Source organism: Enhydra lutris, unplaced genomic scaffold (genome assembly GCF_002288905.1).
Source record: "Enhydra lutris kenyoni isolate GAN:26980312 unplaced genomic scaffold, ASM228890v2 scaffoldscaffold20, whole genome shotgun sequence".
Taxonomy (NCBI): Eukaryota; Metazoa; Chordata; class Mammalia; order Carnivora; family Mustelidae; genus Enhydra; species Enhydra lutris.
In genome coordinates, this window is record NW_019154104.1 from 31,085,986 (window position 1) to 31,113,936 (window position 27,951).

The following is a 27,951-nucleotide window of genomic DNA, read 5'->3' on the forward strand; positions in this document are numbered from 1 at the left end:
TGGAGTAAAACCTCCTTGTTCCACGAAGCGGGAGGCGCTGGCCCTGCGCCCGTGAATGTGACCTGTGCTCGTGGAGGGACAGCAGCTGCCCGGACTGACAGAGATGCCTCCATGCTGGACACCTGTGCTGTACCGGCCAGGGCAGCATTTACAGGGTCCCTAGACAGATTTATAACACAGCTTCTACCCTGCAGTGCTGCGCGAGCAGAAAACACCTTATTCTATATGTAGCAAATGACGAAAACTTCCTTTTTTTTTTTAAATAAACATTTTATTTATTTATTTGATAGACAAAGATCACAAGTAGGCAGAGAGGCAGGCAGAGAGAGAGGAGGAAGCAGGCTCCACACTGAGCAGAGAGCCCGATGTGGGACTTGATCCCAGAACCCTGAGATCATGATCTGAGCCAAAGGCAGAGGCTTTAACCACTGAGCCACCCACGTGCCCCGAAAACTTCCTTTTGTTGTGAAGAATTTTCCTTTGTATACAGTCCATACACACACACACACACACACATATTTTTTTTTAAAGATTTTATTTATTTGACAGATCACAAGTAGGCAGAGAGGCAGGCAGAGAGAGAGGGGGAAGCAGGCTCCCCGCTGAGCAGAGAGCCGGATGTGGGGCTCCATCCCAGGACCCTGAGATCATGACTTGAGCCGAAGGCAGAGGCTTTAACCCGCTGAGCCACCCAGGTACCCCCTATGTATATATATATATACACACATATATATATATATATATATATATATATATATATATATATATATATTTATTATTATTTTTTAAAAATGTTCTATTTCTCTACTTGTCACAGGGAGAGAGAGCACAAACGGGGGAGAGGCAGAGGCAGAAGCAGGCTTCCTGCTGAGCAGGGAGCCCGATGAGGGACTCAATCCCGGGACCCTGGGATCATGACCTGAGCTGAAAGCAAACGCTTAACCGACAGCCACCCGGGCGCCCCATACATAGTTCTTATAATTTGAGATATTCAAATTAGGGGCAGGAGTGAAGAGGCATCAGGTCACAGGCCCAGGGACACATACCACCCAAGCGACTCCCACGGGGTGGCTGGTGTGGACTCCAGTGAGGACGTGTTTCCAGCATTCGTCATCTTTCCTGGCACTAATTCCCTGTTCAACTACTGTCATTCCTAAGTGCAATGAAAGAAAGTCCTCTATTTCTGTGTTCTCCGGAAAGCGCTGGGCCCTGCAGCTGCCCCGCCAGGCTCATCCACGTTGGCCTCCCCAGGGGTCACTGGAGTGGGGAGAGCTGAACCGGAAGAGAGCCTGCGGGGGAGCCGGTCTTTGATGTCCTCTGAGGATCTACGTGTTAAAGAATAATGTCTGTTTCCAGCTACAGGATAATAACTACGTCTTGTGAAATGCCAAAAGCTACCAGAAGTCCCGCCAAGCACGGCCGGCCCTACCTCAGCCCTCTGCCCCTAGGCCAAGGTGAGCACTTTCTCCTTTTGGTGATTTACCTCCATGTGTCCAAGTTATGTCTCTCTCAAAGCTTTCTTGATTTATTAGTGTTCGATGGCATCGTGGGACACGGGACATGGCTTGCACACCTCCCCGCTCCACCTGCAGGTGTCCCTGTATCACAAGGGGGCATTAGGTCAGGATTTAATGCTCATGTGAACTATAAATACGGCTCATTGCTGAGTCTGCTGGAGTCCTGGGATGACTCTGCCTTCCGGAAGCTTTGTTTTTTCCTAGAGAGAACTGCCTTGGGTTTTTTCATTTGCTTCATATCTTTGCCATTTGTTGTTGTTTAAATTCTATTTATTTATTCATGAGAGACAGACATAGAGAGGTGGAAGTGGGACGTGGGACTCAATTCCAGGACCTCAGGATCATGACCCAAGCCGAAGGCAGATGCCCAACCGACTGAGCCACCCAGCGCCCCTCTGCCATTTGTTTTTTAACATAATTATATGTGCATATAGTTTAACGGGCCAGTTCTCTGAGACTTATGTTTTAAAAGAGAAAGCAGCCCCTCCCCTTCCTCTTCTCTTGATCTGATGCTCGTACCTATGGCGCCAGGATCTCCACCGTTGTGTCAGCTAACGCTCCCATCACACCACGTATTATGTCGTTTCCCTCCAACCTCTTCACCTATTAGCTACCTTTAGGTCTTGTAGCTGTGTCTTTGGCGGTTCAGCCCACATCGCTGCGTAACAGGCTAATACTGTCACTTCGTGATCGACTGGCTCCCAGAGGCCGAATGCACCCATGCTTCCCCCGCCACTATCACCACCACCCACGCGCACACTTGCCAGCCTTCCCCTTGGCAGGGATCCGCTGGCTGCTGCTACGGAGGTAGTGGGGGTAAAAGCCACTTGAACGAGCTGGCATTTTACTTCTCCCTCATCTTCGTCCGTTCGAGCGGCTCTAAGGGAATCACAGACTGGGACTCCCAGAAACAGCAGGCGCTCGCTGCTCACAGTCACGGAGGCTGGAGATACGAGGGCACCAGCATGGCTGGGGGAGGGCTGTGTCCCAGCCGGTGCCTTCTCGCCGTGTCTTCACACACTGGAGGGGCCCCGGGGAACCCTCTGGAGCCTCTTTCATAAGAGCGCGGATCCCACGCATGGGGCTGCCCCACCCTGTTGTTAACCGTCTCCGCTGGGGGTTAGGATTTCGACATAGGAGTCCGGCGGGGACATGTGGAGATGTGGAGACGACAGCACCTCCAAGTGAACACGTGAAGGCACTCGGGAACTTGAGTGGCTTTGCTGCAGATGTGGCCCAGGCCCAGGGGTCTTCCTCACTCCTTGGAGGGATGAGGAGGCTCATCACCCTTGTGTCTGCTCCGTCCCCCAAGATGTGAGGGGCAGGAGGGGCACACACGACTTTTGAGAACCAAATGCACGTCTCAGTCATGTGGCCACAGCTGGTGACAAAGAAGGTTCTGGAACCTATTAAGCTGGTAGCCATGTGCTAGCTAAAACCCAGATGAAGCAAAGAATATGGAAGGACTACCCACGGTCTCTGCGGAACCCCTTCTCCCAGGACGGTTAGAACATTTGTGGGTCGGTCTGGAGAGGCGGGAGTAACAGCTCTGGAACATCGCCAGCTTCAAACAACAGAGGTCTATGTCTCCTCGTGCAACGTGTACCTCACAGGCCGGGGGACAGCACTGCCTCAGCACAGCCAGGTCAGGAACCCAGCGGGGCAGCCACATCTCAAACTCCGCCAGTGGCCAACTCAGACAGAGGGAACTGAAGGGAGGGCTGCCCTCCCGTGGCCAGAACCTGCCCTGTGGTCACCTCCAATGGCAAGGGAACCAGAAGGACCAGCTTTTGTGGGCCACAAAGGCAGGACTCCAGGAGTACTCGGTGACCGGCGCGGACGGCTGACCCACTGTCAGGTCACGTTATTTAGGACTAGAAAGTGTGGTATGTTGTGACCACTTCGATGCTTTCATATAAGCTTTTGGGTTTCCTGGAAGCTGTTTTTTTTCTTTTCTTCCTTTTAATGAAATGTACTTACCATGAATTGCCCCCAGAACCCTTCCCCAGGCCTGTTTCTGTGGACTTGGCCTTTGTAGGCTCCTTGGCTGTCTACTTTGGCAAGATACCTGGAGGCAGAGAACCATGTCAACGGCCTTCTAGGTTTAGAAGCCCATCAGCTCTCTGGAGACTTCACTGTTGTGTAATGAGTGCAGAACTCAGCAAATTCAACCACCAGAGGGGTCTTCCTTTAATTTGATGCCTCTTCTGTTTCGTGAGGCATCTCTGGACCAACGCCACCGGATAATTTGTCCCTTAGCTCTTTCGTGTCTGCTTGTCCTTTGCAATGTCAACCCTTTTCATGGCCTCCCCTGGACCACTTGGGGGTCTGGGGATAAAGTGTCAAGAACCCATGGAATGTTCTAGAAAGGCCTGCCCACAGTATCAAGTCCCTTACTGCCTTTTTTTTTTTTTAAGTAAGCTGTACTCCCAGCATGGGGCCTGAACTCACAACCCCAAGACCAAGAGTCGCACACTCCACAGACTGAGCTAGCCAGGTGCCCTGAAGAGCATTTATTTTTTTAAGTATGCCCGAAGCATAAAACTGCCAGTGGATCTGGGGGCCCAGTCCTGCCCACCTGCCTCTGGGGCTCCTGACAACAGCCTGCCGGGCAGGGCGGCCTGGAGCAGAACACCCTTTCCACCACGTGCTAACCGCGGGCTTCCTGGCTGTGAGATGTGTGAGGGGCGGCCTTTATGGTAGTGAGCCATCAGCGAGTGCCCCAGGGGCAGAGGAAGGAGACGCTAGCAAGTGTTGCCTTTCAGTGCTTTCTGACGCAACACTTTGCACAGCGAGGTAGGCTCACTTTCTCCCAAACGACATCCCTGTCGTGTACAGCCTTTACTGGAATATTTGCCTCTTTCCCTGTTGCTGGGACGCTGCAGCCTCCATGAGAGGAGGGCCACATCCTGGGTCATGTACCCCATCCGTGCTGTAGCACCAAGTTCCTCACAGTTCTGCAGGAAGCCAATGGTAGACTCGAGCCCCCAGGGTTGGGCTGCGGACGTTGTCAGACCCTAGTGCTTGTGCCTGGAAGAATCCCGTGGCCTGTCCCATCCTCAGTCTGCAAACACAGGCGACGGCTGCAGGTAGTTTTCACGAGCCGGTGTCTCTCACTCAGTTAGCTCTATGGGATTCTACATGTCAGCTGTAATTACAAAACCAACGTTGTGTCAGAGAAATTTAAGTAACGAATAGGTACAAAGTGAAAAATACCGAACCAGGGGTTTTCTATATAAATACGGCTAATTGACAAAAACGAGATGACACAATCATCCTGGTAGGGAACTCCTTTATTTCTCGTGAAGTCCTCTTGGGTGACAGTTTCACAATAGGCGCAGATGACATGGCGGGGAGGATGGCTCCCAGCAGTCTAGTGTCGGGACAGGCCACGGGGAGCCACTAAAGTGATCCAGTCCGGAAGACACTAAGGCCGGTGGGCGGCTGCACCACAGCACTCGGTCTTACGTGAAAGACCGTCCATCACGGGAGCCAGAGAAGCAGCCTGGGGTCTGGAGCCTGGGGGCTCAGGCCAGGCCATGCCGGGAGGTCACAGGGCCCGGTGCCCCGTTTCGAGCAGCATGCTTTCCAGAAGCAGCGTGCTGTTGGTCTCCACATAGGGCTGGTGCAGCCACATTGACAGGTAGCTAAGGGTGAGGTCGTGGTCCGCGGCGTGTGCAAGCTCTTCCGTGACCATGCGCTTCAGGAGAAGCTCCTTCTGGTACATGTCGCAAAGCTTGCGGGAGACCTCGTCTGAAACGAATGTCTCTCTTTAGAGGCAACAAAGTCACAGAACCGCTCCTGCCTGGGGGTGGGTGCCACTTTGGAAAGCTTCTTGTTGAAAACTAGACTCGGCGACAGCGTGGAGATGAAGGAGGACCGGGTGGGTCTGGGTCACTCGGGCTCGTACCCATCAGTAATGTTAGTGGGCATGATAAGGGCCATGAAATTAATGAGTAAGTCTAGCCTCTGCTCAACTCTTCGGTCCCGCGATGATTATAAACAGTAGGTTCACCTCAAACTGACAGTGTTCCAATAACACATCACATCAAATGGTTTTACCCTTTTCTTCCTTACTTAAAAGTAAGGTCTCGGGGCGCCTGGGCAGCTCAGTGGGTTAAGCCTCTGCCTTCAGCTGGGGTCATGATCCCAGGGTCCTGGGGTAGAGCCCTGCATCAGGCTCTCTGCTCCGCGGGGAGCCTGCTTCCCCTCTCTCTCTGCCTGCCTCTCTGCCTGCTTGTGATCTCTGTCTGTCAAATAAATAAATAAAATCTTAAAAAAAAAAAGTGAGGTCTCAAATTGGTAACAAATAACTAGGCCCTTCTTTTGAACTAACAAAGCTAATGGTAACTCTGAGCGGCGCCTGGGTGGCTCAGTCGGTTGAACGTCCAACTCTTGATTTTGGTTCAGGTCACAATCTCAGGGTCGTGGGATCAAGCCCCATGTCAGGCTCTGGACTCAGCAGGGAGCCTGCTTCTCTCTCTCTCTCCCTCAGCCCCTTCCCCTACTTTCACGTGCATGCTCACTTTCTCTCTAAAATAAATAAATCTTAAAAAAAAAAAAAAAAAAAGTAATCCTGACCTTGTAGAACTTAAGAAATGAATTCCATGTTCCCAGAACATTCCATGTTCTTCTTCTGGGGGGTTGAACTGACCTCAGTATATCTTTTTTTTTTTTTTTTTTTTCAGTGCTGGGCTTGAACTCATGACCTTGAGATCAAGACCTGAGCTGAAATCAAGAGTTGGAGGCTTAAGTGACTGAACCACCCAGGTGCCCCAAAACCTTATCTTTCTAAAAAAGAAAAAAAAATCTGTCTCCACAGAGGCAAGTGGAATTCGTTCTACCCCTTTTTTTTTTAAGGTTATGTACTTATTTTTTTAAGTAATCTCTGTGCCCAACATGGGGCTTGAACTCATGACCCCAAGATCGAAAGTCATAGGCTCTGTGGACTGAGCCAGCTGGGCGCCTTGACCACTTGGTTTTAAAGGGCTAATAAGGGGGCGCCTGGGTGGCTCAGTGGGTTAAGCCTCTGCCTTTGGCTCAGGTCATGGTCCCAGGGTCCCAGGGTCCCAGGGTCCTGGGATTGAGCCCTGCATTGGGCTCTTGCTCAGCAGGGAGCCTGCTTCCCTCCCCCCACTCTCTGCCTGCCTCTCTGCCTACTTATGATCCCTGTCTGTCAAATAAATAAATAAAATCTTTTTAAAAAAATAATAAAGGGCTGATAAGGGCCCCTTGCTTCATGTGTCTCTAATTACATTTAATATTCTTTGCTGATTATTAGAGGCAAGAAGAAAGGCCCATTTTAAGATGCCCCCAATCTCCTTTCCTTCCAATGGATCCTCTCGAATCGAATTTCAGACTCTGTTAGGTTCTTCAAGTACCACGTCTCAAGAACACAAATGCTCTCATAATTTCTACTCCTGAGAATCAGTGCAGAGAGAACTACTTACAGAAATGGGCTGTGGGCCATGTGTGAAATAGTGGGGGGCGAGGCCTCCCATCCCGGTAATGGTAGTTCTCTAGCTCACAAACCCCCTTGGTGGTCGAGGATAGCTTTTCCATTTTCATCTGTATTTTGGCCTGAAAAGATATTAATTGGGAATATGAGAAGCTTATGTGCAATCTACTACAGTCTCAGATTCAGTAACTGTAAGCTTTCGAAGCTAAGAGGCAGAAGTCTGTCGAGGCCCAAAGTCCAATAACTCAACACTGTTCACTCCACGCGCCGCACATTTCCAGGCAGCTGGAGGCAGACAGTGGCTACGACCTCTTTAACTCGGATTACTTCAGAAAAAAGCCCTGGCTTTCCTGGCTGGAGAGAGAAAGCTTGATGAGTCCCACTTCCCTAAGATTTCTGAAGGCGCTAATGTTTTAGCCCCAAGACCTGGAGGAATCAAAAGGCAGGCTCTGCTTTGATGGGATGACAGGAGGAAGGGTATTAGATGAGTTCATTTCTGACTTTTACGAACTGCCTCTGAGTTTACTGAAACCTCGAGGCTCGGTTTCCTTATCTGCAAAACAGTGGTCATGAAAGGCAGCCCCACACACTTGACACAGGAAGTGGGGAGAGCGGACACTGACGATGCCTCAGGGTGGGGTGGCCTCTGCAGGAAGCCCGGCCACTGCAGGGGACATGGACACCATCCCTGCTGCACAGACAAGCCAGCACAGTCCGCTCTGACAAACTGCTTACATGGCGGCAAGAAGGACGAAGTACTTCTGAAGTACCCGTTGGCGCTATGGAAGGATTTGTTACATACAGGGGCCAAGTAACTAAGACTTCAGACTTCAGCAGCACAGACCCACTAAAACCACATTTCTGACCCCTATGTATACTTCACCCCATGTGCACAGGCGTGAATGCACAGAGATCTAGAAATTGTCAAAATCTGAATTCCTTACACTTGGCCCTTCGGCCACTCTCCAATTACGCCGGATGTGGTGTGTGCTAAATTCAGCTAACGTTGATTTTTAAAAATTTTTTTTCTTATTTTTCTGACATGGACTGTCAGCTCAAGCCGTAGGCCCCAGGAGAACACAAAGTCTTCCTGGGGAGGGACGTGTGCTCTGTCCTGTACCCTCAGGCAATGCCTGGGCCTTCACAGCAGAAGACCCAGGAGTAAGGCTGAGGGAGCAGCTAACACTGATTTTTAAGGGACTGTGCTCCTTTCCCCAATCTTTTTAGGTTTGATCTTTCACGCGGCCCCACCCCAAAAGATAGGACTCAGCATTTCTGCATTATAGCTGAGACCATTCTCAGGGCTGCTGAGCTAGGGAAGGTCAAAGCCAGCACCCCTGCACCACGCTTCCTGACCCACATCTCTTGGCATGCCATCCCACGTTCTCTGTATCCTGCCACCTAATTCAAAGAAAAGCTTATAAATGATCGGGAGAGCAAGGAAAATCCTGGAGGCCTGACGCCGGCCGGCAGTGCCGTGCACAGCTTGGTCATCAACAGAGAAAAAGACCATGCGCGGTGGGCAGCCCTGAGCCGGCAAGGCACACACGGAGGTGCCCACTCCCAGAGCAACCTCAGAACGCCTCCTCCCACAGAACAAACTGCAAAACGTTCATCCACATTAGGGAAATGGTGCCTCAAAGCCCCCTGCCACAGTCAAATTCATTAAAGACACTTAAAGCCAAGTCTGGGAAATCATTCTCTCCAAAAGCTAGAGAACAGGACAAACAATATGAAAAGCCTTATTCCATTAACTTCTGGTTTTGAACACAGAACGAGAACTTCTTTCCAAACCACTTCAAAACAGAATAAATTCCCTAGAGCAGAGGATTTCAGGGCCTGACAGCTGGCACCCAGACCATGTTTCTAAAACCATCCTCCAATCAGAGAAACGAGGGCTCCTTGGGGAAATGGCTGATCGGAGGCAGGAAATACACAAGACGCGCCTAGAATGTCTTGAAACGCTAGGAAGTAAGGAAGTGTTCAAAAAAACCCAAACCAAAAACTCCACCAATGATGGAAGCATGTCAAGGGGACACAGGAGCCAACGGAACTCCTATGGGCCAAAGCAGGGACAATCTGAGGACAAAATAAAGCAGTATTCTCTGACAGCCCAAGGTGGAGAACAAGTAACCATGAGTCCCCGCTGCTAGAAATGAATGGTCCAGTAATTCACAGGCGGGGGACGAGAGACACGATTTACGTACATGTTCTGCTCTTGAGGAGGAGGGGCAGAACTTCCCACTCCCCCAGTGTGGGCTGTGTGGACAGTGGGAAAGGAGCTCCTTTTACAGAGAAACCTGACAGCCAGGTGGTCAAGGTCAACACCCAGAGCGATGGGCGTGGTCACAGTCCCTGTCCTTGATGGGACATGATGAGACCTCGTCTCTGCGGTCTCCCTCGAAAAACCCATGACCCTGGCCAAATCATGAGAAGGTCATCAGACAGACACCAAGTGAGGGGCAGCTGCGAAATGCCTGACCTGTTGTCCTCAAAACTGTCACTGTTAGAAAAAACAAGGTAAGTCCATGAGACTGTGGCAGCCACAAGGAGCCGGAGCAGACATGGTGACTACATTCACTGTGGCGTCTGGGGTGGAGAGATGGCAGTAGGGAAAAAGGAAGGAAATGTGACTAGACTGCAGCTTCATTCAGCAACAGCATGTCAGTACTGCCTCACGAATTACGACAGACGTGGCGTTCAAATTTGTGATTCATAGGGTGGGCACGTCTGAAGGAGGTGCAGGCTGATTTATGCACATCTCCCTCCTAAGAGTTTATGCAAACTCTCCCTCCTAAAAATCAGGTGTCCACAAAAAATATAGAGAGTAAATCCATGGAAGCAGGACACTGTGGCCTGGGAGACTGTAGAGACCAGAGTATCTGCCTCTTCCCAAAGCCACCGGGTCTTAGCATTAGCAACCCCACACGCAGCACTCCCGGTGCAGCCTGTCTTCCCCCCGGGCTACTAGCCTCGGGCCTGTGTGCCTCTCTCTCCCGTTCCAGAGGTGCCTTTCAAAGAAAGAAAACTTCCCTTCTTAGGAAAAAGGGAGTCAGCCCCAGGCTCAAAGACTTCCGCAGGGAAGCAATACCCAGGTAACAGTGTGTATAATGTGATTTTACACTTGATCTTAGCTAAAAGACCGAGAAGTGATTATATAATGTGATTTTTAATTGTATTACAGAAAAACGTTAATGAACAGGATGGGATTAATACGAATTGTGAAGCAGGTCCAAGACTGAGGTATGCGAGCGCTGGTGTGGTTCCGCCCGGGAGCAAGCATCGTCCAGCCCTCTGGGCGCACATTTCCCACCTTGGGCCACACCGGCTCCGCGGGAGCCCCTTCCAGCTCCGGACAGGACTTGCCACATTGTTCCCTGGTGGGAGCCAAAGCTTCTGCCAGTACCAGGGTCTCCCTTGTCCCCTGAGAGGACTCAGAAAACCAGTGGACCCTTTTCGGTTCTTGGATAACCTTTTGGCTGTGATGGCGGTTGTTTTGTCTGCTGGTTCCCCCTTTCCTGGGCTACAACTCCAGTCCCTCCAATTGCTTCTCCCTGATAATGCCTGTGCCCCCCCGACCCCGGCTCCAAACACGCATCATGCTGTCTCTGTCTGCACTGATGGGTGGGCCCATCATTTTGTTGGCTGTCAGGGACACAGCCCGGGCTTTTTTTTTTTTTTTTTTTTTTTTAAAAGATTTTATTTATTTATTTGTCAGAGAGAGAGAGGGAGAGAGAGCGAGCACAGGCAGACAGAATGGCAGGCAGAGGCAGAGGGAGAAGCAGGCTCCCCGCTGAGCAAGGAGCCCGATGTGGGACTCGATCCCAGGACGCCGGGACCACGACCCGAGCCGAAGGCAGCTGCCCAACCAACTGAGCCACCCAGGCGTCCCTACAGCCCGGGCTTTATCTGAAGGTCCTGGGAACTCGGCTGACCACAAGCAGGTGGCCACCTACAACCCAGCGGCTACTTTCCTGGCCTGCCTCACCCTGGGCCTGTGCTGCGGGTCAGAGGGACCAAGGGCACATGACCCACCTTTCCTCTGCTGCTGCTCAGTTCACCGAGCCTGCTGGCTGGGTTTTCTGGACCTTGACTCTCCCCACTAACGTCTTACCACGCTGTCCCTCCTCAATGCAGGTCAGTGGGGCAGAGGACGGAGTCCCAGGGCACCAGCCCACCACTAGAGGGTGGGTGAGCGTAGGACAGACAAAGCCAATCCATCCTGGCGTGCCTGAAATGAAAGGCACCCCCCCACTCTTCCCCATCGGCCTCCCCTCTGAAACTTCTTCCTGCGGGGCCTACGTCTACAGTGACAGATGACAGCGTGTGCTCTAACCAGAGCCAAGTGGCATTTGAAAACAAAATCCTTTCAGATTTTTTTACATTTTGTATAAGTCACATCAGTATGTGTTGAAAATGTTTCTCGTTCTAACACAGCTTTGAGCTTCTGTGACAGGCTTTCTCCTGGAAGAGGACGAGGGATGGAGAGGCTACGGCGGGAGGCAGCGTGGTTGTCGGGGCTGGAGGGCAGCTGACGGAGCAGCACATGTGCTTGGCTTTTGGGCTGTTCACATTATTTTAAGACTGGAACTCAGCTACCCGGTTTCTTTTAGGAACAATACATGCACCTGCTTTTTTGTTCAAACAAAAGTATGTATTTTTAAAAGATCTATTTATTAGAGAGAAAGGGAGAGGCAGAGAGAGAAGGGGAGAGCGTGCATGGGGGGAGGGGCAGAGAGAGACAGAGAGAGCGCGAGAATCTCAAGCAGACCCTGCACTGAGTGAGAAGCGCGACACGGGACTCCATCCCACGACCCTTGGATCACGACCTGAGCCGAAACCAAGAACTGGAGGCTTAACCAAGTGTGCCACCCAGGGGCCCAAACAAATACTTGCCATGACCAAACAGGTTCATTTGGGAAAAAGAAAACAAAACAAGTGGGCAGTTTTCCCTAACTTAGAACTCTGTCCCTTTCAATCACTTATTTGGCCTTATTTGGCCTCCCCGCTGGCCAGGAGCTCCGTGTCTGGACCTCACTCGCCAGGGACACAGCCGCAAACATGGAGACAAACAAAGAGAGCAGACCTCACGTAGCCCACACCCTTAATTCTCCCGCCTTCCTGAGCGGGGGCCTAGACACGGAGTTGCTGACGCCTGTCTCGTTACCTGCTCAGTCAGCCTGTGGAGGGCAAGTGCTTGTCACCCCAGCACAAGCCCAGGGTGAGGGAAGGCAGAACACAAAACAGGATGATTACAGAAACCTGATCATCTGCTTGGAGGAAACTGTTTGCTATTTAGCCCCATAAGCATCTTAATATCCCAAAGACACTACTGATTTCGATCATAAAAGGCCAAATTACCAAAATGTCCTCAAACATTTATTTTCTCATTTTAGTGTTCCTGAAACCATAATGTATCTTACAGGTGATGTGTCTAAAAGGGTAGTGTTGGGGCGCCTGGGTGGCTCAGTTGGTTAAGTGTCTGACTTTTGATCTCAACTCAGATCTTGATCTCGGGGTTGTGAGTTCAGGCCCCGCATTGGACTCCATGCTCGGTGTGGAGCCTACTTAAAAAAAAAGAAAAAAGGTAGTCTGTCTTTCTTTCCTAAAAAGTCTTCTATTTATTTATTTTTAAAGATTTTATTTATTTATTTGACACAGAGAGAGCACAAGTAGGGGGAGCAGCAGGCAGAGGGATACGCGGAAACAGACTACCTGCCGAGCAGGGAGAATGTCTCGAGACTCGATCCCAGGGCCCTGGGATCATGACCTGAGCCAAAGGCAGACACTTAACTGACTGAGCCACCCAGGTGCCCCTCCTGAAAAACTTCTTTAAACCGACAGCTTTGGAACAGTTGGAATCCTAAATCTGATCAAGTAGTATCTAGAAGAAATACAATCACACTCCACATAATTACACTCCACATATTCTGTTTCACAGGCAAGAAGTTATGTCAAAGATCAGAAACATTTTCATCTAAGATTAAAAGATAAAGATTTTCCATGTTCATGGGTAAGTTCTAGTTACCCAAGTTGGAGTCTGTGCCCAGCGAGGAGATGCGGAGCTAAGTCTACGATTGGTGGCAGGTGCGGTGGGTACTGGTAATGGAACCAGTCATTAGTTCGTTACACACTGAGAACATCTCTCGTGGGCCAGACCAGGGCCCACAGACCGAAGCCAGCCCACACACTACTTTAGTATGGCCCAAGAGCTCAGAATGGGTTTTATATTCTGAAATGCTTCAGAGAACCGTGTAAAAAGAATATTCTACAATACATCAAAATTATGTGATATTAAAATTTCAGTGTCCATGAATAAAGTTTTTGTTTTTTTTAAAGATTTTATTTAATTATTTGTCAGAGAGAGAGAGAGGGAGAGAGAGCAAGCACAGGCAGACAGAATGGCAGGCAGAGGCAGAGGGAGAAGCAGGCTCCCTGATGAGCAAGGAGCCCGATGTGGGACTCGATCCCAGGACGCTGGGATCATGACCTGAGCCGAAGGCAGCTGCTTAACCAACTGAGCCACCCAGGTGTCCCCATGAATAAAGTTTTATTGGAACACAGCCACACGGACAGAAACCGGAACTACGTCCATTTGGACATCCTGTGACAGGAGCCAAAACTACCCCCTCAAGCAACGACAACTGCCCAGAGCCAGCAAGACCCCGTGTGACCCTGCCCCCCAACCCAGCAATCACGATCAACGTTTTACCGCCCACCTGCACGTACCCACCAACCTTTGTCCCACATCTCCTTACATAAACCTGCAAGTCTTTCCAGCACTTTCCAGAGGGTCATTGAGACGCTAGTCTGCTGCCCTCCCGGTGTCTGCCTCACTGAAACAGAGTCCTTTCTTGTGCCCCCACCACTCGCTTCTCTGCCTGTGGATCTTGTCAGTGGTGAGTGGCCCAGCCTGGTCTATTTGGGACTCTGGAGGTTGGTGCTCACGCACCCCTGTGCGCCAGCTAGGCCGCCATTCACTTCTGCACCACCTCTGGGTCGCTACATGGGGGAGCCCAGTGATGATGAGGCACAGTAGGGCCCACAAATCCCAAAATATTTACCATGCGGAGCCTTCAGAAGTGGGTGAGATGGACCCAGACAGCACATGGGGCAGAAAGAACAAAGGTCTAAGACAGCACCCGGGGGGCACTGAGATTTAAGAGGCAAGTGGAGGAGGCTGAGGAGGGAAAGGCAAGCGTCTGGGGGAGAGCGTCTCCCACCATGTGCACACCTGCCGAGCGCGAAGAAAGTCCCAAGTCCACCCCCACCCCCCCGAGGTTCGGTGGCTGCGAGCCCAGGTGCCAGGGGCTCTGGATCTCACCAAAGCCTCCAAGGTGGTCTGCAGCTCCTCACACAGAGTCTCGAGCTCCTTGCTATATTCTGGAAGCGTCTTGTCCGTATCTTCCCTGTAAGCCGGACTGCTGCTCTGTAACTCTGTCTTATCTTCACTCCTGGACAAAAGGGAAAAGAGTGGAAACAAAGTACACCCTGAAAGGCACCTCGCTTCCTTACGGCAGAGCCCAGAAAGTGCGATCTCCACATAAGGGTGTCAGGCATTTGGCCCAGGTGTACTTCATGTGGCTGTGATACAGGATTCCTTATTACTTATTATTCATTATTATTCCTTATTTATTATTCATTACTGAGCCCAAGGAACACGCCCACCCGCTCTGCGCTGGAGGGACTGGGCTGAAGGTCGCCCCGTGGTGCCCTTGGCCTAGGGCTCCGAGCTGGGTGTACGAACATGAAGGCGACGTGACCATTTCCCCAGAGTTCACCATCTGGGAACTGTTTGGTAAACCGAAGGCTGTGGCCTGTGGGGCATGAAATTAACCTAGTGTGGTCACAACACTTCGACGAAGCACGAAAACAGGACAGTCTCAGCTCCGAGTGCAGGAGGGCGAGTGGGCCTCGGCGGGAAGAGGCAGGAGAGGGCCTGCCGCGTGACACCTGCGGCGGGAACGGGCCAGAACCAGGGAACAGTAGTCTCCTTATGGACAATGACACAGGAACACAGAATTATAACTTTGAGATAAGAAATTACACGTGCAGGAAGTGCAAAGAATAACGAGGCCAACCTTCCCATCGGAATTGGCAACTGCCAACAGTTTTCTCAGGACTCCTTTGTCTTTTTATGTTTTTATTTTCTTTTTTTTTTTTTTTTTTTTTTAAAGATTTTATTTATTTATTTGTCAGAGAGAGAGCAAGCACAGGCAGACAGAATGGCGGGCAGAGGGAGAGGGAGAAGCAGACTCCTTGATGAGCAGAGAGCCCTATGGGGGGGGGGGGGCTGGGTGGCTTAGTGGGTTGAGCGTCTGTCTTTGACTCAGGTCACAGTCCTGGGGTCCTGGGATTGAGCCCTGCATAGGGCTCTCTGCTCATCAAGGAGTCTGCTTCTCCCTCTCCCTCTGCCCCTCCCCCTGCTCATTCTCTCTCTCTCAAATAAACAAATAAATAAAACATCTAAAAAATAGGAAATTACGGGGCGCCTGGGTGGCTCAGTTGTTAAGCGTCTGCCTTCGGCTCAGGTCATGATCCCGGGGTTCTGCGATCAAGCTCCAAGTCCGGTTTCCTTCTCAGCAGGAAGCCTGCTTCTCCCTCTCCCACTCCCCTTGCTTGTGTTCCCTCTCCCGCTACCTCTCTGTGTCAAATAAATAAATAAATAATCATATTTTAAAAAAGACCACTTGGTCTTAAGTGAAGAATGATTTAATTAAAAAAAAACACACAGAAAGAAAGAAATTACTAAGGAAAAGTACACTCCTAGTTCTCCTCTACTCTCCATCCTCCCCCTGACTTCTGACACCCGTCCACCAAAGGCAGGGAGTGAGTTTCTCCACACCAGGCAGCCCACACATCAGTGCTTGGCCCCACGAGACAGTCCCCGCTCAACTCCAGACACCAACGGCAAGTCCAAGGTGTTAGCTGTGTTTCTTACTAATGGGCCGTGGGTAAGAGGTTCCCCCAAGCCGCCCCCTTGGATCTGAAGGATTTGCTAGAGCGGCTCACAGAACTCCGGAAAATGGTTTCCTTACTGGATCGCTGCTTCATGACAAAGGATATTAAGGGATACGAAAGAACAGCCTGATGAAGAGGAACACAGAGGAAAGTCTGGGAGGGTCCTGAGCACAGGGATTTGGTCCCTGTGGAGTCTGGGGGCCACCCTTCCAGCAGGGAGAGGTGTTAACCATTCCCCAGAGCAGAAGCTCTCCCGACCCCATCCTTTTGGGGTCCTACGGAGGCTTTGTTAGGTAAGCACAATTGACTAAATCACTGGCCACTGGGGACTCCTCTCCCTTCCCTGGGAGGTGGGGTGAAGGGGTGGGGCTGAAAATTCTCGCTCTCTAATCCCCTGCTTGGTTCCCAGGGGGCTGGCTAGAAATCACCTCCCTAGCCTGAACTCAGGGGTGGCTGGAAGGGACATGTTATGAAGAACAGGACACTCCTTTCACCTGGATCATTCTGGAGGACAAAAGACCAGATATTAGAACACAGGATGCTCCTAGTGCCCTTATCCATTGGGAAGTCGGAGGGGTTTTCAGACCTGTATGCCAGGAACAGGGAGGGAGACCAAAGAGAAGGAGTGCTCTTACTGTCCATCACAACGTCACAGAAATAAAGTACAAGGTCGTGAAGTCCAATCCTGCTGACCTCCCACCTGGCGCTCACCCATTCTGAAGGGGCGAGCTTCTCGACTGGGCCCGTCCTTCCAATCCATTTCCATAATTTTATATACAGACATAAACATGAACAGTAGGTAGCACCATTCTGTGTTTAAAATGGACATGCACAGTTGATAGATGTGCACATCGTTTTACCACCTGCTCCTCTTCTCAACGTGAGGTCATCCGCTCATGCGGACGCGGACTGCCATTACCGCCCTGAAAGACCCCCAGCAGACTCGTGCCCGATCAGTAAGGGTGCGGAGCTTAGAGCACGAGGACCTCCACACATACTCACCGCAACCGGATCTTCAGGTTGGCAATGCCGTTTGCAGTAGCAAAGCCCACGTCGTTGAGGGTTTCCCATTTCAGGATCAAATTATGCCAATCAGCTGCATTGTCCTTAATTTTTCTTGCGCTGACAGATAAGACAGGTTTTCTGGGCGTTGCACTTCCAAGAGTGTTTGCTGACAGGGAATAAGAGAAACATAATGATTACAAATTTGTGAAATAAATAAAAGGAACCTCATTTCGGATGGAGTCAGGGAGCCGTGAAAGGGCGGCTCTCACACATGCATGACTTGCTGTGGCCTGCACAACCCGCGGAAAGGAGGGAGAAGAGTTATCACGACAAGGGAGGCCACTCTTCATGTAGGAATTTCATTTCCTGGCTTTGAAAGAAAAGAAGGTGCCTTCCCCCACCCCCAGCTCCAGCAAGGGCTCACCCACCAACCACCCCTTCTAGCTGATGAGAAACCACTACAAACCTCAAACTCTTGTTCTCCACGGAACTTGGGTTCAACCCTTCCCCACTTCCCCCTAAAACCTAATTAAAGCTGACCTTCCCCTTGTCTCTTCTAACTTGCCAACGATTTGTCACAGGGAATTGTCCTGAACTGCAATTTCTTTGCAGTTCCTGAATAAACTCTTTTTTTTTTTTTTTTTTTTCCCATTTAGAGATGTTCTTTGCTCTGTTTAAAGTTTATATTACTTGGCGGCCAGAGTGGGATCCAAAGAAGAGGACCCCACGGGACCAGGTGTCTGCGTGGAGGTCTCGTGCTCACCCCTTTGGAGAGTGTCTCAGATTCCGCACCCGACTTTATTCAGGATCTGTTTGAAGCACTCACTCACTTCTTTTCGGCACCCCAGATTTTGAGTAATGGGATTTTGATTCTCCACACTCTCTCAGGAGGGTCCTCTTTTTGGGACCCTGTCAAGTTTTAGGTTTAAAAGCTATGGTCCTGGGGCACCTGGATGGCTCAGTTGTTAAGTGTCTGCCTTCGGCTCAGGTCATGATCCCAGCGTCCTGGGATTGAGCCCCACATGGGGCTCCCTGCTCAGCAGGAAGACTGCTTCTCCCTCTCCCATTCCCCCTGCTTGTGTTCCCTCTCTCGCTGTGTCTCTCTCTGTCAAATAAATAAATAAAATCTTTTTTTTTTTTTATTTATTTGACAGAGAGATCACAAGCAGGCAGAGAGGCAGGCAGAGAGAGAGAGGAGGAAGCAGGCTCCCTGCTGAGCAGAGAGCCTGATGCGGGGCTCGATCCCAGGACTCCGAGATCACGACCCGAGCCGAAGGCAGCAGCTTAACCCACTGAGCCACCCAGGCGTCCCTAAATAAATAAAATCTTAAAAAAAAAAAGCTACAGTCCCTCCTTGTCTGCTTTACTATTATTTACGTACTCATTTATTTGCATTTGAGTATATTAGCACAGTGCTATACTGGTTTCATGTGTTTCATCTAGTGATTCAACACCTCCATACATGACCTAGTACTCAGCACAAGTGTGCTCCCTAATCCCCATCACCTGTTTCCCCCATCTCCCCACCACCTCCCCCTCCCCCCGGTACCCATCGATGTGTTCTCTGTTGTTACAAGTCTTTTTTCTGTTTGCTTTGTTTCTTAAATTCCACACATGCATGAAATCATATGGTATTTATTTTTCTCTAACGGACTTATAAAGAAATGACACAATCCAACACCAAAAAAACAATAATCCAATTTCAAAATGGACAGAGGACATGAATAGACATTTTCCCAAAGAAGACATACGGACGGCCAACAGACACACGAAGAGATGCTCAACATCACTCATCATCAGGGAATAGCAATTCAAAATGGATGTGGGAAACAAAGGCAAAAGAAAAATTATTAAATTTCCTTACTACTTACAGCCCATTGGTAAGTCCTTAAAACAGGCAGAGTGACATTCCCCTAGGAAACCAGCTGCCTTGAAGCTAATCCCTTGCTAAAGGTGTAAGGCAATCTTCCCCTGACTCCCCTCTCCTCCCAGGATCCTGTAAGTCTTAAATAAAAATTCCTTTAGAAATTTCCTTTTTCTCTAACCCCGAGATACATGTTGGCAATCACCCCCCCAAGCATATGGCCCACTGTTATACATCTGAAGGGTCTCATGGATAAGGTGTTTTTAGACAATAATAAATGACCTTTTCCCAACAACAGCTACCCCCCTCAAGGTCCTGGAAACCTTGCTTCCAAAATTCCTTAAAGACTTACACTGTCCCTGACTTCTGCTCAACTTGGGGGTATATAATGGACCACTCCTCATGACCCCAGTGCGGCTCTTTCTATCCATGGGTCCTGTCCCTGTGCTTTAATAAAACCACCTTTTTGGACCAAGAATGCTCCAAAGACCAAGATGTCTCAAGAATTCTTTCTCGGCCATTGACTTCGAACCCTACCGTCTTTCCTACATCAAAACCCACGATAAGCTATCACCTCACACCTGTCAGAATGGCCACTATGGAAACAAAAGGGGCACAGAGGTGGCTCTGTCAGTTAAGTGTCTGCCTTGGCTCAGGTCACAATCCTAGGGTCCTGGGATCGAATCCCACATCGGGCTCTCTGCCCAGCAGGGAGTCTGCTTCTCCTTCTACCTCTGCCCCTCTCCCTGCTCATGCTTACTCTCTTTTTCTCCCAAATAAATAAATAAAAATTAAAAAAAAGAAAAGACAGACTAAATGTACCAACTTACCCAAAGATGAGTTCAAACGTCAACAGCCATTATGGGGAACTCTCAACCTCACCTCTGACTCTAGAATTAAACAGACTCCATGGGACGCCCGATTTAATGGGTACCTGGAGGCTTCTAACAGAACTTAGGACTCTCAAGTCGCCTCTTTATAAAATACGATTCCAAATTAGCCAAGCAACAAACAATTAAAGGAAGACAAAATCTTCTGAGGCCTCTTGCTCCCCTCCTGTCCTCTTGGTCTCAGGGCACAAACTCATCTTCGCAGGGCTCATAGCCACCTTCCCCTGTCCCTCCTGCACGGCCCCCCACCTCCTTTACGCCCTTGCACTTCCTCATTCCTCTCTCTGGACGTCCCTCCCTCCCTCTCCCAAACCTATGAAAACCTGCCCCATTAAATTCAGACCCTCTGAGGATCCACATGAGAACCCCCCAATTTCTCATGTGGCCTGGACTGGAGGTGAATTAGAAGCTACAGTCAAAGACTTTCCCAAGGTGAGATTTGGGACGCTCCGAGTTGCTGACAGTCCCCACAGATCCTCACAGATTTGCTGAGACGGTGACACATCAGCTGGGTTTCTCAGATTCAGATCCGTGATTCCACAAGCCTGCTGTCCAGGACCAGTCCCATCACTCGATGAACTCGCCGTGCGGGTAATCCTGGTGAGGGAAGGATGTCCCTTCCGACCTCGGTCAGTACTTCCTACATGACTAAGTTCTTCTTTTCAGCTTATCTCTTAACTCTGGAAAAGAGCCAGCTGGCAGAGCATCCCGTGAGGGGAACCAAAACTACCCCCTCAAGCGACAAGGACGGCCGGAGCCAGCAAGACCCCTCCTGACCGGCCCCGTGACAGCGACACCAGACCTTCGCTGCCCCCTGCACATACCACCCACCTTTGTCCCACATTCTCCTTAGACAGACCTGGGAGGATCTTCAGGGCTTGGGAGACTCTCTGAGACACTAGTCCATGGTCCTCCCGGTGTCCAGCTCCCTGACATGAAGTCCTTTCTTGTGTGCCACCACTCGCCTCTGTGCCTGTGGATTTTGTCTGCGGCGAGTGGCCGAGCCCGGTGTGTTGGGATCCCGGGGCCAGCTGCTCCACGGAGGGATCTGTAGAACCACAGATGGGAGTCCTACCCCCCGCTTTGCTATATGATTGAGCTCCTGCAGGCACTAAATGCCTTTAGCAGCAATTCCTAGGGCTTTCCCAACACCTGCCAAACACACTTGCTTCAGGCTTGTACTCAGAAACCCAATGAACCCACGCACGATGATCATAGTTGGCTCCGAGTTACTGTGGGGATTTTTTTTTTTTTTTTTTTTTTGTTTTTGTTTTTGTTTAGAGAGAAAATCTTAGGCAGGCTCCACGCTCAGCATGAACCCGATGCAGGGCTTGATCTCATGACCCTGAGATCATGACCAGAGCCAAAATCAAGAGTTGGATGCTCAACCAATTAAGCCACCCCGGTGCCCCTCCAAATGGTTTTTAAAGAAAATTCTGATCTTCCTTTAAACACCAAATCTACTTGGGTAGCCTTGAACTCTGTGTTCATTACTGGGCAGGTTTTCCAGTTCATTACTGGGGTGATCTTCTAGTTAGGAGGACCAGGATGAAGGATACCTGGGCAGCTCAGTGGGTAAGCCTCTGCCTTCGGCTCAGGTCATGATCTCAGAGTCCTGGGATTAAGCCCCACAGCGGGCTCCATGTTCAGCAGGGGGTCTGCTTCTCCCCCTCTCTCTATCCCTCCTCCCGATGGTCCTCAAGTGTGCATTCTCTCTCTCTCTCTCTCTTTCATGCTCACTCTCCCTCTCTCTCTCTCAAATAAACAAATAAAATCTTAAAAAAAAAAAGAAAGCTTAATAAATTCCCCTGCCCTTGGCCATCCCAGTGATCAACTTTCTTTTTATATATGAAAAAGAAGGGAATTCCTTGGGGTTACTCACCCTAAACACAGGGATCACCATCGACCCCATAGGGCATTACAGCCAACAACATGCCACGTGGCACCAGTCACCTTGCCTCAGAGCCATTCCTGCCACCACTCTTTTGGCTAAGGGCAAGGAGACAGTCCCGGGACCCCCACAGCCATCCCCATGCCCCATGCAGTAGAGGCCCCCCTGAACACCCACCACCCCCCAGCCAGTCATCCCCCTCCTGTGAAATCCTCTTCCTAACCACTCCTCCCAGAACTCCTCGCTGCGGTCACCTCCCTACTCGTGCCTGACTGACGGATCACCTCCTGACTCCCTCCTGTGACGACTGACATCCTTTGGATGACACTGACTTCTCATGGTTCCCTGATGGTTTTCGTTTCGAGGTAGAAATGGCGAATGTTGTGCTGGATATGCACTTGCAAATCCCTTTGAAGTAACTGAGTGACACCATTACCTTGGGCCACTTCACCGCAACAAGCCAAGCTGTACACCCTCCCATGGCGGGCGTGCTTGCCAAGGGCACAGCTGCCCACATTTACGCTGACAGCAGATACGCTTTAGGAGTGGCTCACAATTTTGTAATGTCATGGAAACAGGCTGGCTTCCTATTTTTAGTGGGGAGAAAATTTTAAATGGGTCTTACGTCCAAAATATATTAGGTGCTATATTCCTCACAGCTGCTCTGGCCATTATTATTATTATTATTATCATCATTATTAGAGAGGGAGCATGAAGGGGCCTGCATTGGGTTCCATGCTGGGTGTGGAGCCTGCTTGAGATTCTCTCCTCCCTCCCCCGCTGCTTGTATGCACATGCACATTCTCCTCTAAAAAAGAAGAAGGAGGAGGAGGAAGAGGAAGACGGGAAGAGGAAGAAGAAGAAGAAGAAGAAAAAGAAAGAGGGGGCGGAATTAGAGTTTCTGGCATGACAGGACTCCTGCAGGGCTCAATCTCACAACCCTGAGATCATGACCAGAGCCAAAACCAAGAGTTGGATGCCCAACCGACTGATCCACCCAGATGCCCCTCGCCCTCTCTCAGAAAGATAGTGCCCTAATCACATTTCCCAATCCCCCACAAAAGGAGGAAAGCTTTCTGACTATTGCACCTGTCACCAGAAGCTCTGACCTGTTCACAATGTCAGACACCTATAACCTATATCCAATTTCTTTGTAGTCCCAAATGCCGTGGTAGACGACACCTGCAAGCCTGCAGATGTCACCTACCAGGTAGGCTACTATGACCAGCACTCCCGCACTTGCTTCAGCCTTTCCCCAGTCATGACTGTACTAGCTCAGTTAAATCCCTGAATTTTTGCCATCGGTTAATCCCACATTCTTTTCCTTAGTAAGTGTGATCTCTCTCCCTGCACCCAAGGGAAATACAAATAAGTTTATGCCTCTTTGCAAAGTTCCTATAAAAGACCCCTTCATGAAGGGATGGCCTCTCACGGAATATCATCTCAACTCCTCTGATCCCTGGCTTGAAAAGGCTTATCAGGAAATTCCAGCTAATAAATCACACTCCAGACCTTAGCTGGGGTCCCCACGCACCACATGGTTTCATTTTTGTTTACAGGAACAGCATTTCCCAAGGCATACGAATGCTTAGACAGTTGGCAACTTGGAAGTCAATGTTTATTGTTTATTGTTAACTTTCATAACAAACCAGAGGCCTCCACTGGCCTGCCCCATTAGGCTTCATGGCACTCTTAACCAGGAACTTCTGGGGGCATATGTGACTCCTGGTTTGGCTCTGTAGGGAGGCTTTTCCTTTTGCATCAGAGTAAGTGCCAATGAACACACGATCTGAAATCTCACCCTACATTAGGAGAGGTAGCTGATTCCACAGCCAAAGCAAGAGTAGCCCAACAATGATCATGGGACTTGTTGGCTGAAGGAGTTTTGGATGGGGCGCCTGGGTGGCTCAGTCAGTTAAGCATCTGCCTTTGGTTCAGGTCATGATCCCAGGATCCTGGGATTGAGCTCTGCATCGGGCTCCCTCAGTCTGCTTCTCCCTCTCTCTCTGCCCACTCTCCTGCTCTGCTCTCTCTCTCTCTCTCTCTCTCTCTCTCAAGTAAATAAATAAATAAAAAATTTAAAAAGGGGGCGCCTGTGTGGTTCAGTGCGTTAAGCCTCTGCCTTCGGCTCAGGTCATGGTATCACGGGATCGAGCCCCACATCAGGCTCTCTGCTTAGTGGGGAGCCTGCTTCCCCCTCTCTCTCTGCCTGCCTCTCTGCCTACTTGTGATCTCTCTCTCTGTCAAATAAATAAATAAAATCTTTAAAAAATAAATAAAAATAAAGGCATTTTGGACAATCTACTTGCTGAATAAGGCATTTGTGCAGAAATACCACCTGCTGTACCTGGGTAAACACCTCTGGAGAAACAGAAACCCACTTACACAAAATCAGGGAACAAGAGCACTGACTACAACGAATTACCCCTAATGACCCCTGGTCTTCTGATCTATTTAGCTGGTTACCTTCAGGTTTGAGCTCCTGGTTTAGAACTATCAAGCTGGATTTGTTATATTATTTTTAATTCTGCCCTTTTTTAAAAAAAGATTTTATTTATTTATTTGACAGAGAGAAAGATCACAAGTAGGCAGAGAGGCAGGCAGAGAGAGAGGGGGAAGCAGGCTCCCCGCTGAGCAGAGAGCCTGACGCAGGGCTCCATCCCAGGACCCTAAATCATGACCCGAGCCGAAAGCAGAGGCCCAACCCACTGAGCCATCCAGGCGCCCCTAATTCTGCCCTTTTTAAAAAAGATCTTATTTATTTATTTACTTATTTGACACATACAGAGAGAGAGAGAGAGCACACAAGCAGGGGGAGTGGCAGAGGGAGAGGGAGAAGCAGACGCCTGTGCTGAGCAGGGAGCCTGATGTGGGACTCTATTCCAGGACCCCAGGATCATGACCTCAGCTGAAGGCAGATGCTTAACTCACTGAGGCACCCAGGTGCCCCAAAGTAGATAATTTTTTTTTTAAGATTTTATTTATTTATTTGACAGACAGATCACAAGTAGGCAGAGAGGCAGGCAGAGATAGAGGTGGAGGCAGGCTCCCTGCAGAGCAGAGAGCCCGATGCGGGGCTCGATCCCAGGACCCTGGGATCATGACCTGAGCTGAAGGCAGAGGCTTTAACCCACTGAGCCACTCAGGCACCCCTCACTTTTTTTTTTTTTTTAAAGATTTTATTTATTTATTTAACAGACAGAGATCACAAGTAGGGAGAGAGGAAGGCAGAGAGAAGGGGGGAAGCAGGCTCCCTGCAGAGCAGAGAGCCCGATGCGGGGCTCGATCCCAGGACCCTGGGATCATGACCTGAGCTGAAGGCAGAGACTTAACCCACTGAGCCACCCAGGCGCCCCCAAGGTAGAGATTTTAGATGGGAAGTACTGAGGTCTCCCTCCTACCCTTTCTTGTCACTCACATGTGCCCTCAATGGCTTCCAGTCATTATACACTTTCCCTCTGACACGGGATGGGACAACCAGGAAAGTGGACAAAGCCACTAAATGCAGGCAGGAAACCTGACTCTTGATAAAGTGATTTTTTTTTTTTTTTTTTTTTAGCAAATTGCTCAAAAGAGGGAAATGTGAAAATAAAGGAAACCTCATTTAAAATGGAGTCAGAAGCCCTGGAGAGGCGGGTGTTCACGCACATACTACTTGCTGTAGCCTCCACAACCAGCAGGAGGAAGGAAAGTAAGAATGATTTCAACAGGGCGCCTGGGTGGCTCAGTGGGTTAAGCCGCTGCCTTCCTGGAGAAGCAGGTTTCCTGCCAAGCAGGGAGCCCGACTCGGGCTCAATCCCAGGACCCTGGGATCATAACCCAAGCAAAGGCAGACGCTTAATGACTGAGCCACCCAGGCGCCCCAGTTCCAACCCTTTAATCATGTGACTGGGGGGACTGTGTGTGTTTGTGCGTGGGAACCAGCACCCATCCAAAGGCTTCCCAAGTTACTTCATCAATGTAACAAAAGACACCTTGCTCATTCTCACACTTAGGAAATACCAAGGGTTTTACTTCTCTGCCAAGAAAAGGACAAAGACCAAATATTTACTTGTTAGTATAAACCGCAATCACACCTGTTATGCAAGTCCTGCCAACCAGGCAGGGCTTATCCAGCTTCTCCCGGCTTGCTCTCTGTGCCTTAGGGCTAGCTCTGTGCAAGTTCTGACTTTGACCTAGAATGTATCTGCTGGCTGTGTATGTCCCCACTCACTTGGCTAACTCCTAGAGTCCTTTAAGGCTCTGCTTATTTAAACATCCCTTCAGTCTTTATTTATAGGACTCATCAACAACATGCCGGACATAGGGGATGGAGGGACTGAATGAGGTGTACCAGGGCCATTTTCATTGAACTTACTTTGCAAAGAGGTGGTGGATAATACACAACCAGATAACCATGATCGATTCAGATTGTGGTAAGTGCCACGCGGAAAAGAAAAAGGGGTCTTGTGTTACAGTGAACCCCTGAAGTGATGTCATTTAGGCTGGAACCTGAATGATGAGAGGTCAGCAGTAGGTCCTAATGTGAGAATGAGCACGGTGAGTCTGAAAAATTAAGCAAGACCAGCGTGTTTATGACGAGGGATAGAAAGCAGAAAAATGTAAACCTTTAGCCTGGAAGGTTGACCTTTAGCCTACATAGTTCCAACAAAGATCAGATATGTGATGGTTGCTGCACTTTTTTTTTTTTTTTTTGGTTAAGATTTTATTTTTTCATTTGAGTGAGAGAGGGAAAGAAAGCACAAGCAGAGGGAGGGGCACGGGGAGAGGGACAAGCAGTCTCCCTGCTAAGCAGGGAGCCACACGAGGGCCCGGTCCCAGGACCCTGGGATCATGACCTGAGCCAAAGGCAGTAGCTTCACCTACTGAGCCACCCAGACGCCCCAGTTGCTGCATTCTTAAAGGGTCTCATGACTGCTTATAAATCTCACCAACAGTTAATATTGAACTGAATGATAAGCACCAGAGAAATCTTGCTAAAGTAGTTTTATCAGTAGAAATTCACAGAAAAATTTATAATACTCCCAGCATGTTTCCTCCCTCTTGACCACTAAGCAAAAATGCAGCCTTTCTGCCCATGGGTCCTGCCCCATGCTACTTAAATAAACTTACTAAGTTGCACCATGCAACATCCCAATAATTCTTTCTTGACGTTTGTACTCGATGATCCCACATCACCTAGAATAGAATGGTGGTTGGGGGGGGGGGGAGGGGGGAGGGGACAGTCAAGCAACTGGAACCTTAAGACCAAGACAAAGACCAAGACAAAGAGTTTAGATTTATTCCAAGTCAGTGGAAAGGAAGCAATAAGCTCTGAGTAGGAAAGTGACATGATCTGATTTAGGTTTTCAGAAATCACTCCTTCCACAAGGACATCTTCCTGGATCTCCCAGGTTGGGTTAGGACTCATTGCACTGGATATCTGAAACAACCTCTTCAGCTATCACTGACACTCACCAGCGTGGTATATTTGCTTGTGTAATGTTTATATTCCCCGCTGACCGTAAGCCCACCTGAGCAGTGACTATGTCTTGTTCCCTCTCCCAACCTCAGCACACAGTAGTTGGTGAATAAAATGTGTTAAATGGAGAAATAGTCCTTATCACCTGCCCTATAATATTCTAAGGGTTTCTCTCCTCCAGGAGGGGCTCCTTGAGGGTGAAAACCCCGTCTGATTCACGTCTGTCTGCTCCATACCCAGCACGTATTTAGGAACCAAAAACACAGTTCTAAGTTCAAGAAACTCGGGCCAGTCGGGAAAGAGACCAGTTATGGGAGTCACAGAACAGAGTAGAGTGAGGTTAGCGTCCCTTCCGAGCCGCGGCTTCCAATCCGTTCACATTAGCACACGGGATCCCTGTGGGGCTCTATCGCGCTGACCCACGTAAAGCACTTGGGACACTACTTGGCACACGGTGCTCGCTGAACGACAGCTTGTGTTACAAGGTAGAGCTCTGTGGCGGGTAATCCTGAGGGGCACTCAGGGGAAGGTTTTGGGAGGAGCTGGCCATGCAAGGCTTGGCGCACAGTGTCCTCCGCTAATCCGGTTTACAATGACAGTCACGCTCTGAGCGTCGGGATGGGCAGACCCTCCTGTCCATGCGAGTGGTTTCTACACAAGGAAGGAACCGAGGCTCAGCCAGACTGACTGGCTCCCGGGCGGACCGCCGAGCCTGCGCGAGGCCAGCGGGATGGGCTGGGCCAAGGCAGGGACCCCTGCTCACTCCCGCAGGCCCCCGGCCCCCCGCCCATGCTGCAGGCCCAGCGGGGACGCGCACACCCTCCCCGCTCCCCGGACCTGTCCCGTCGCACGAACCTGCCATGCGTCCGCAGATATCCCGGGAAGGAGCCTGGAGCCCCGCCCA

At 50.0% G+C, this 27,951-nt stretch overlaps 1 protein-coding gene across 1 annotated transcript; it reads right to left on the reverse strand.

Moving 5' to 3' along the window:
• Nucleotides 1-4,792: 4,792 nt before the first annotated feature.
• Nucleotides 4,793-27,951, reverse strand: LOC111148672 (cyclin dependent kinase 2 interacting protein). Its single transcript, XM_022505441.1, has 5 exons — nucleotides 27,903-27,951; nucleotides 16,939-17,107; nucleotides 14,300-14,429; nucleotides 6,968-7,097; nucleotides 4,793-5,270 (listed from the first exon to the last, which is right to left on the reverse strand). Exons 1-5 carry the CDS (start codon nucleotides 27,907-27,909, stop codon nucleotides 5,068-5,070), a joined length of 639 nt encoding a protein of 212 aa, XP_022361149.1. The 5' UTR covers nucleotides 27,910-27,951; the 3' UTR covers nucleotides 4,793-5,067.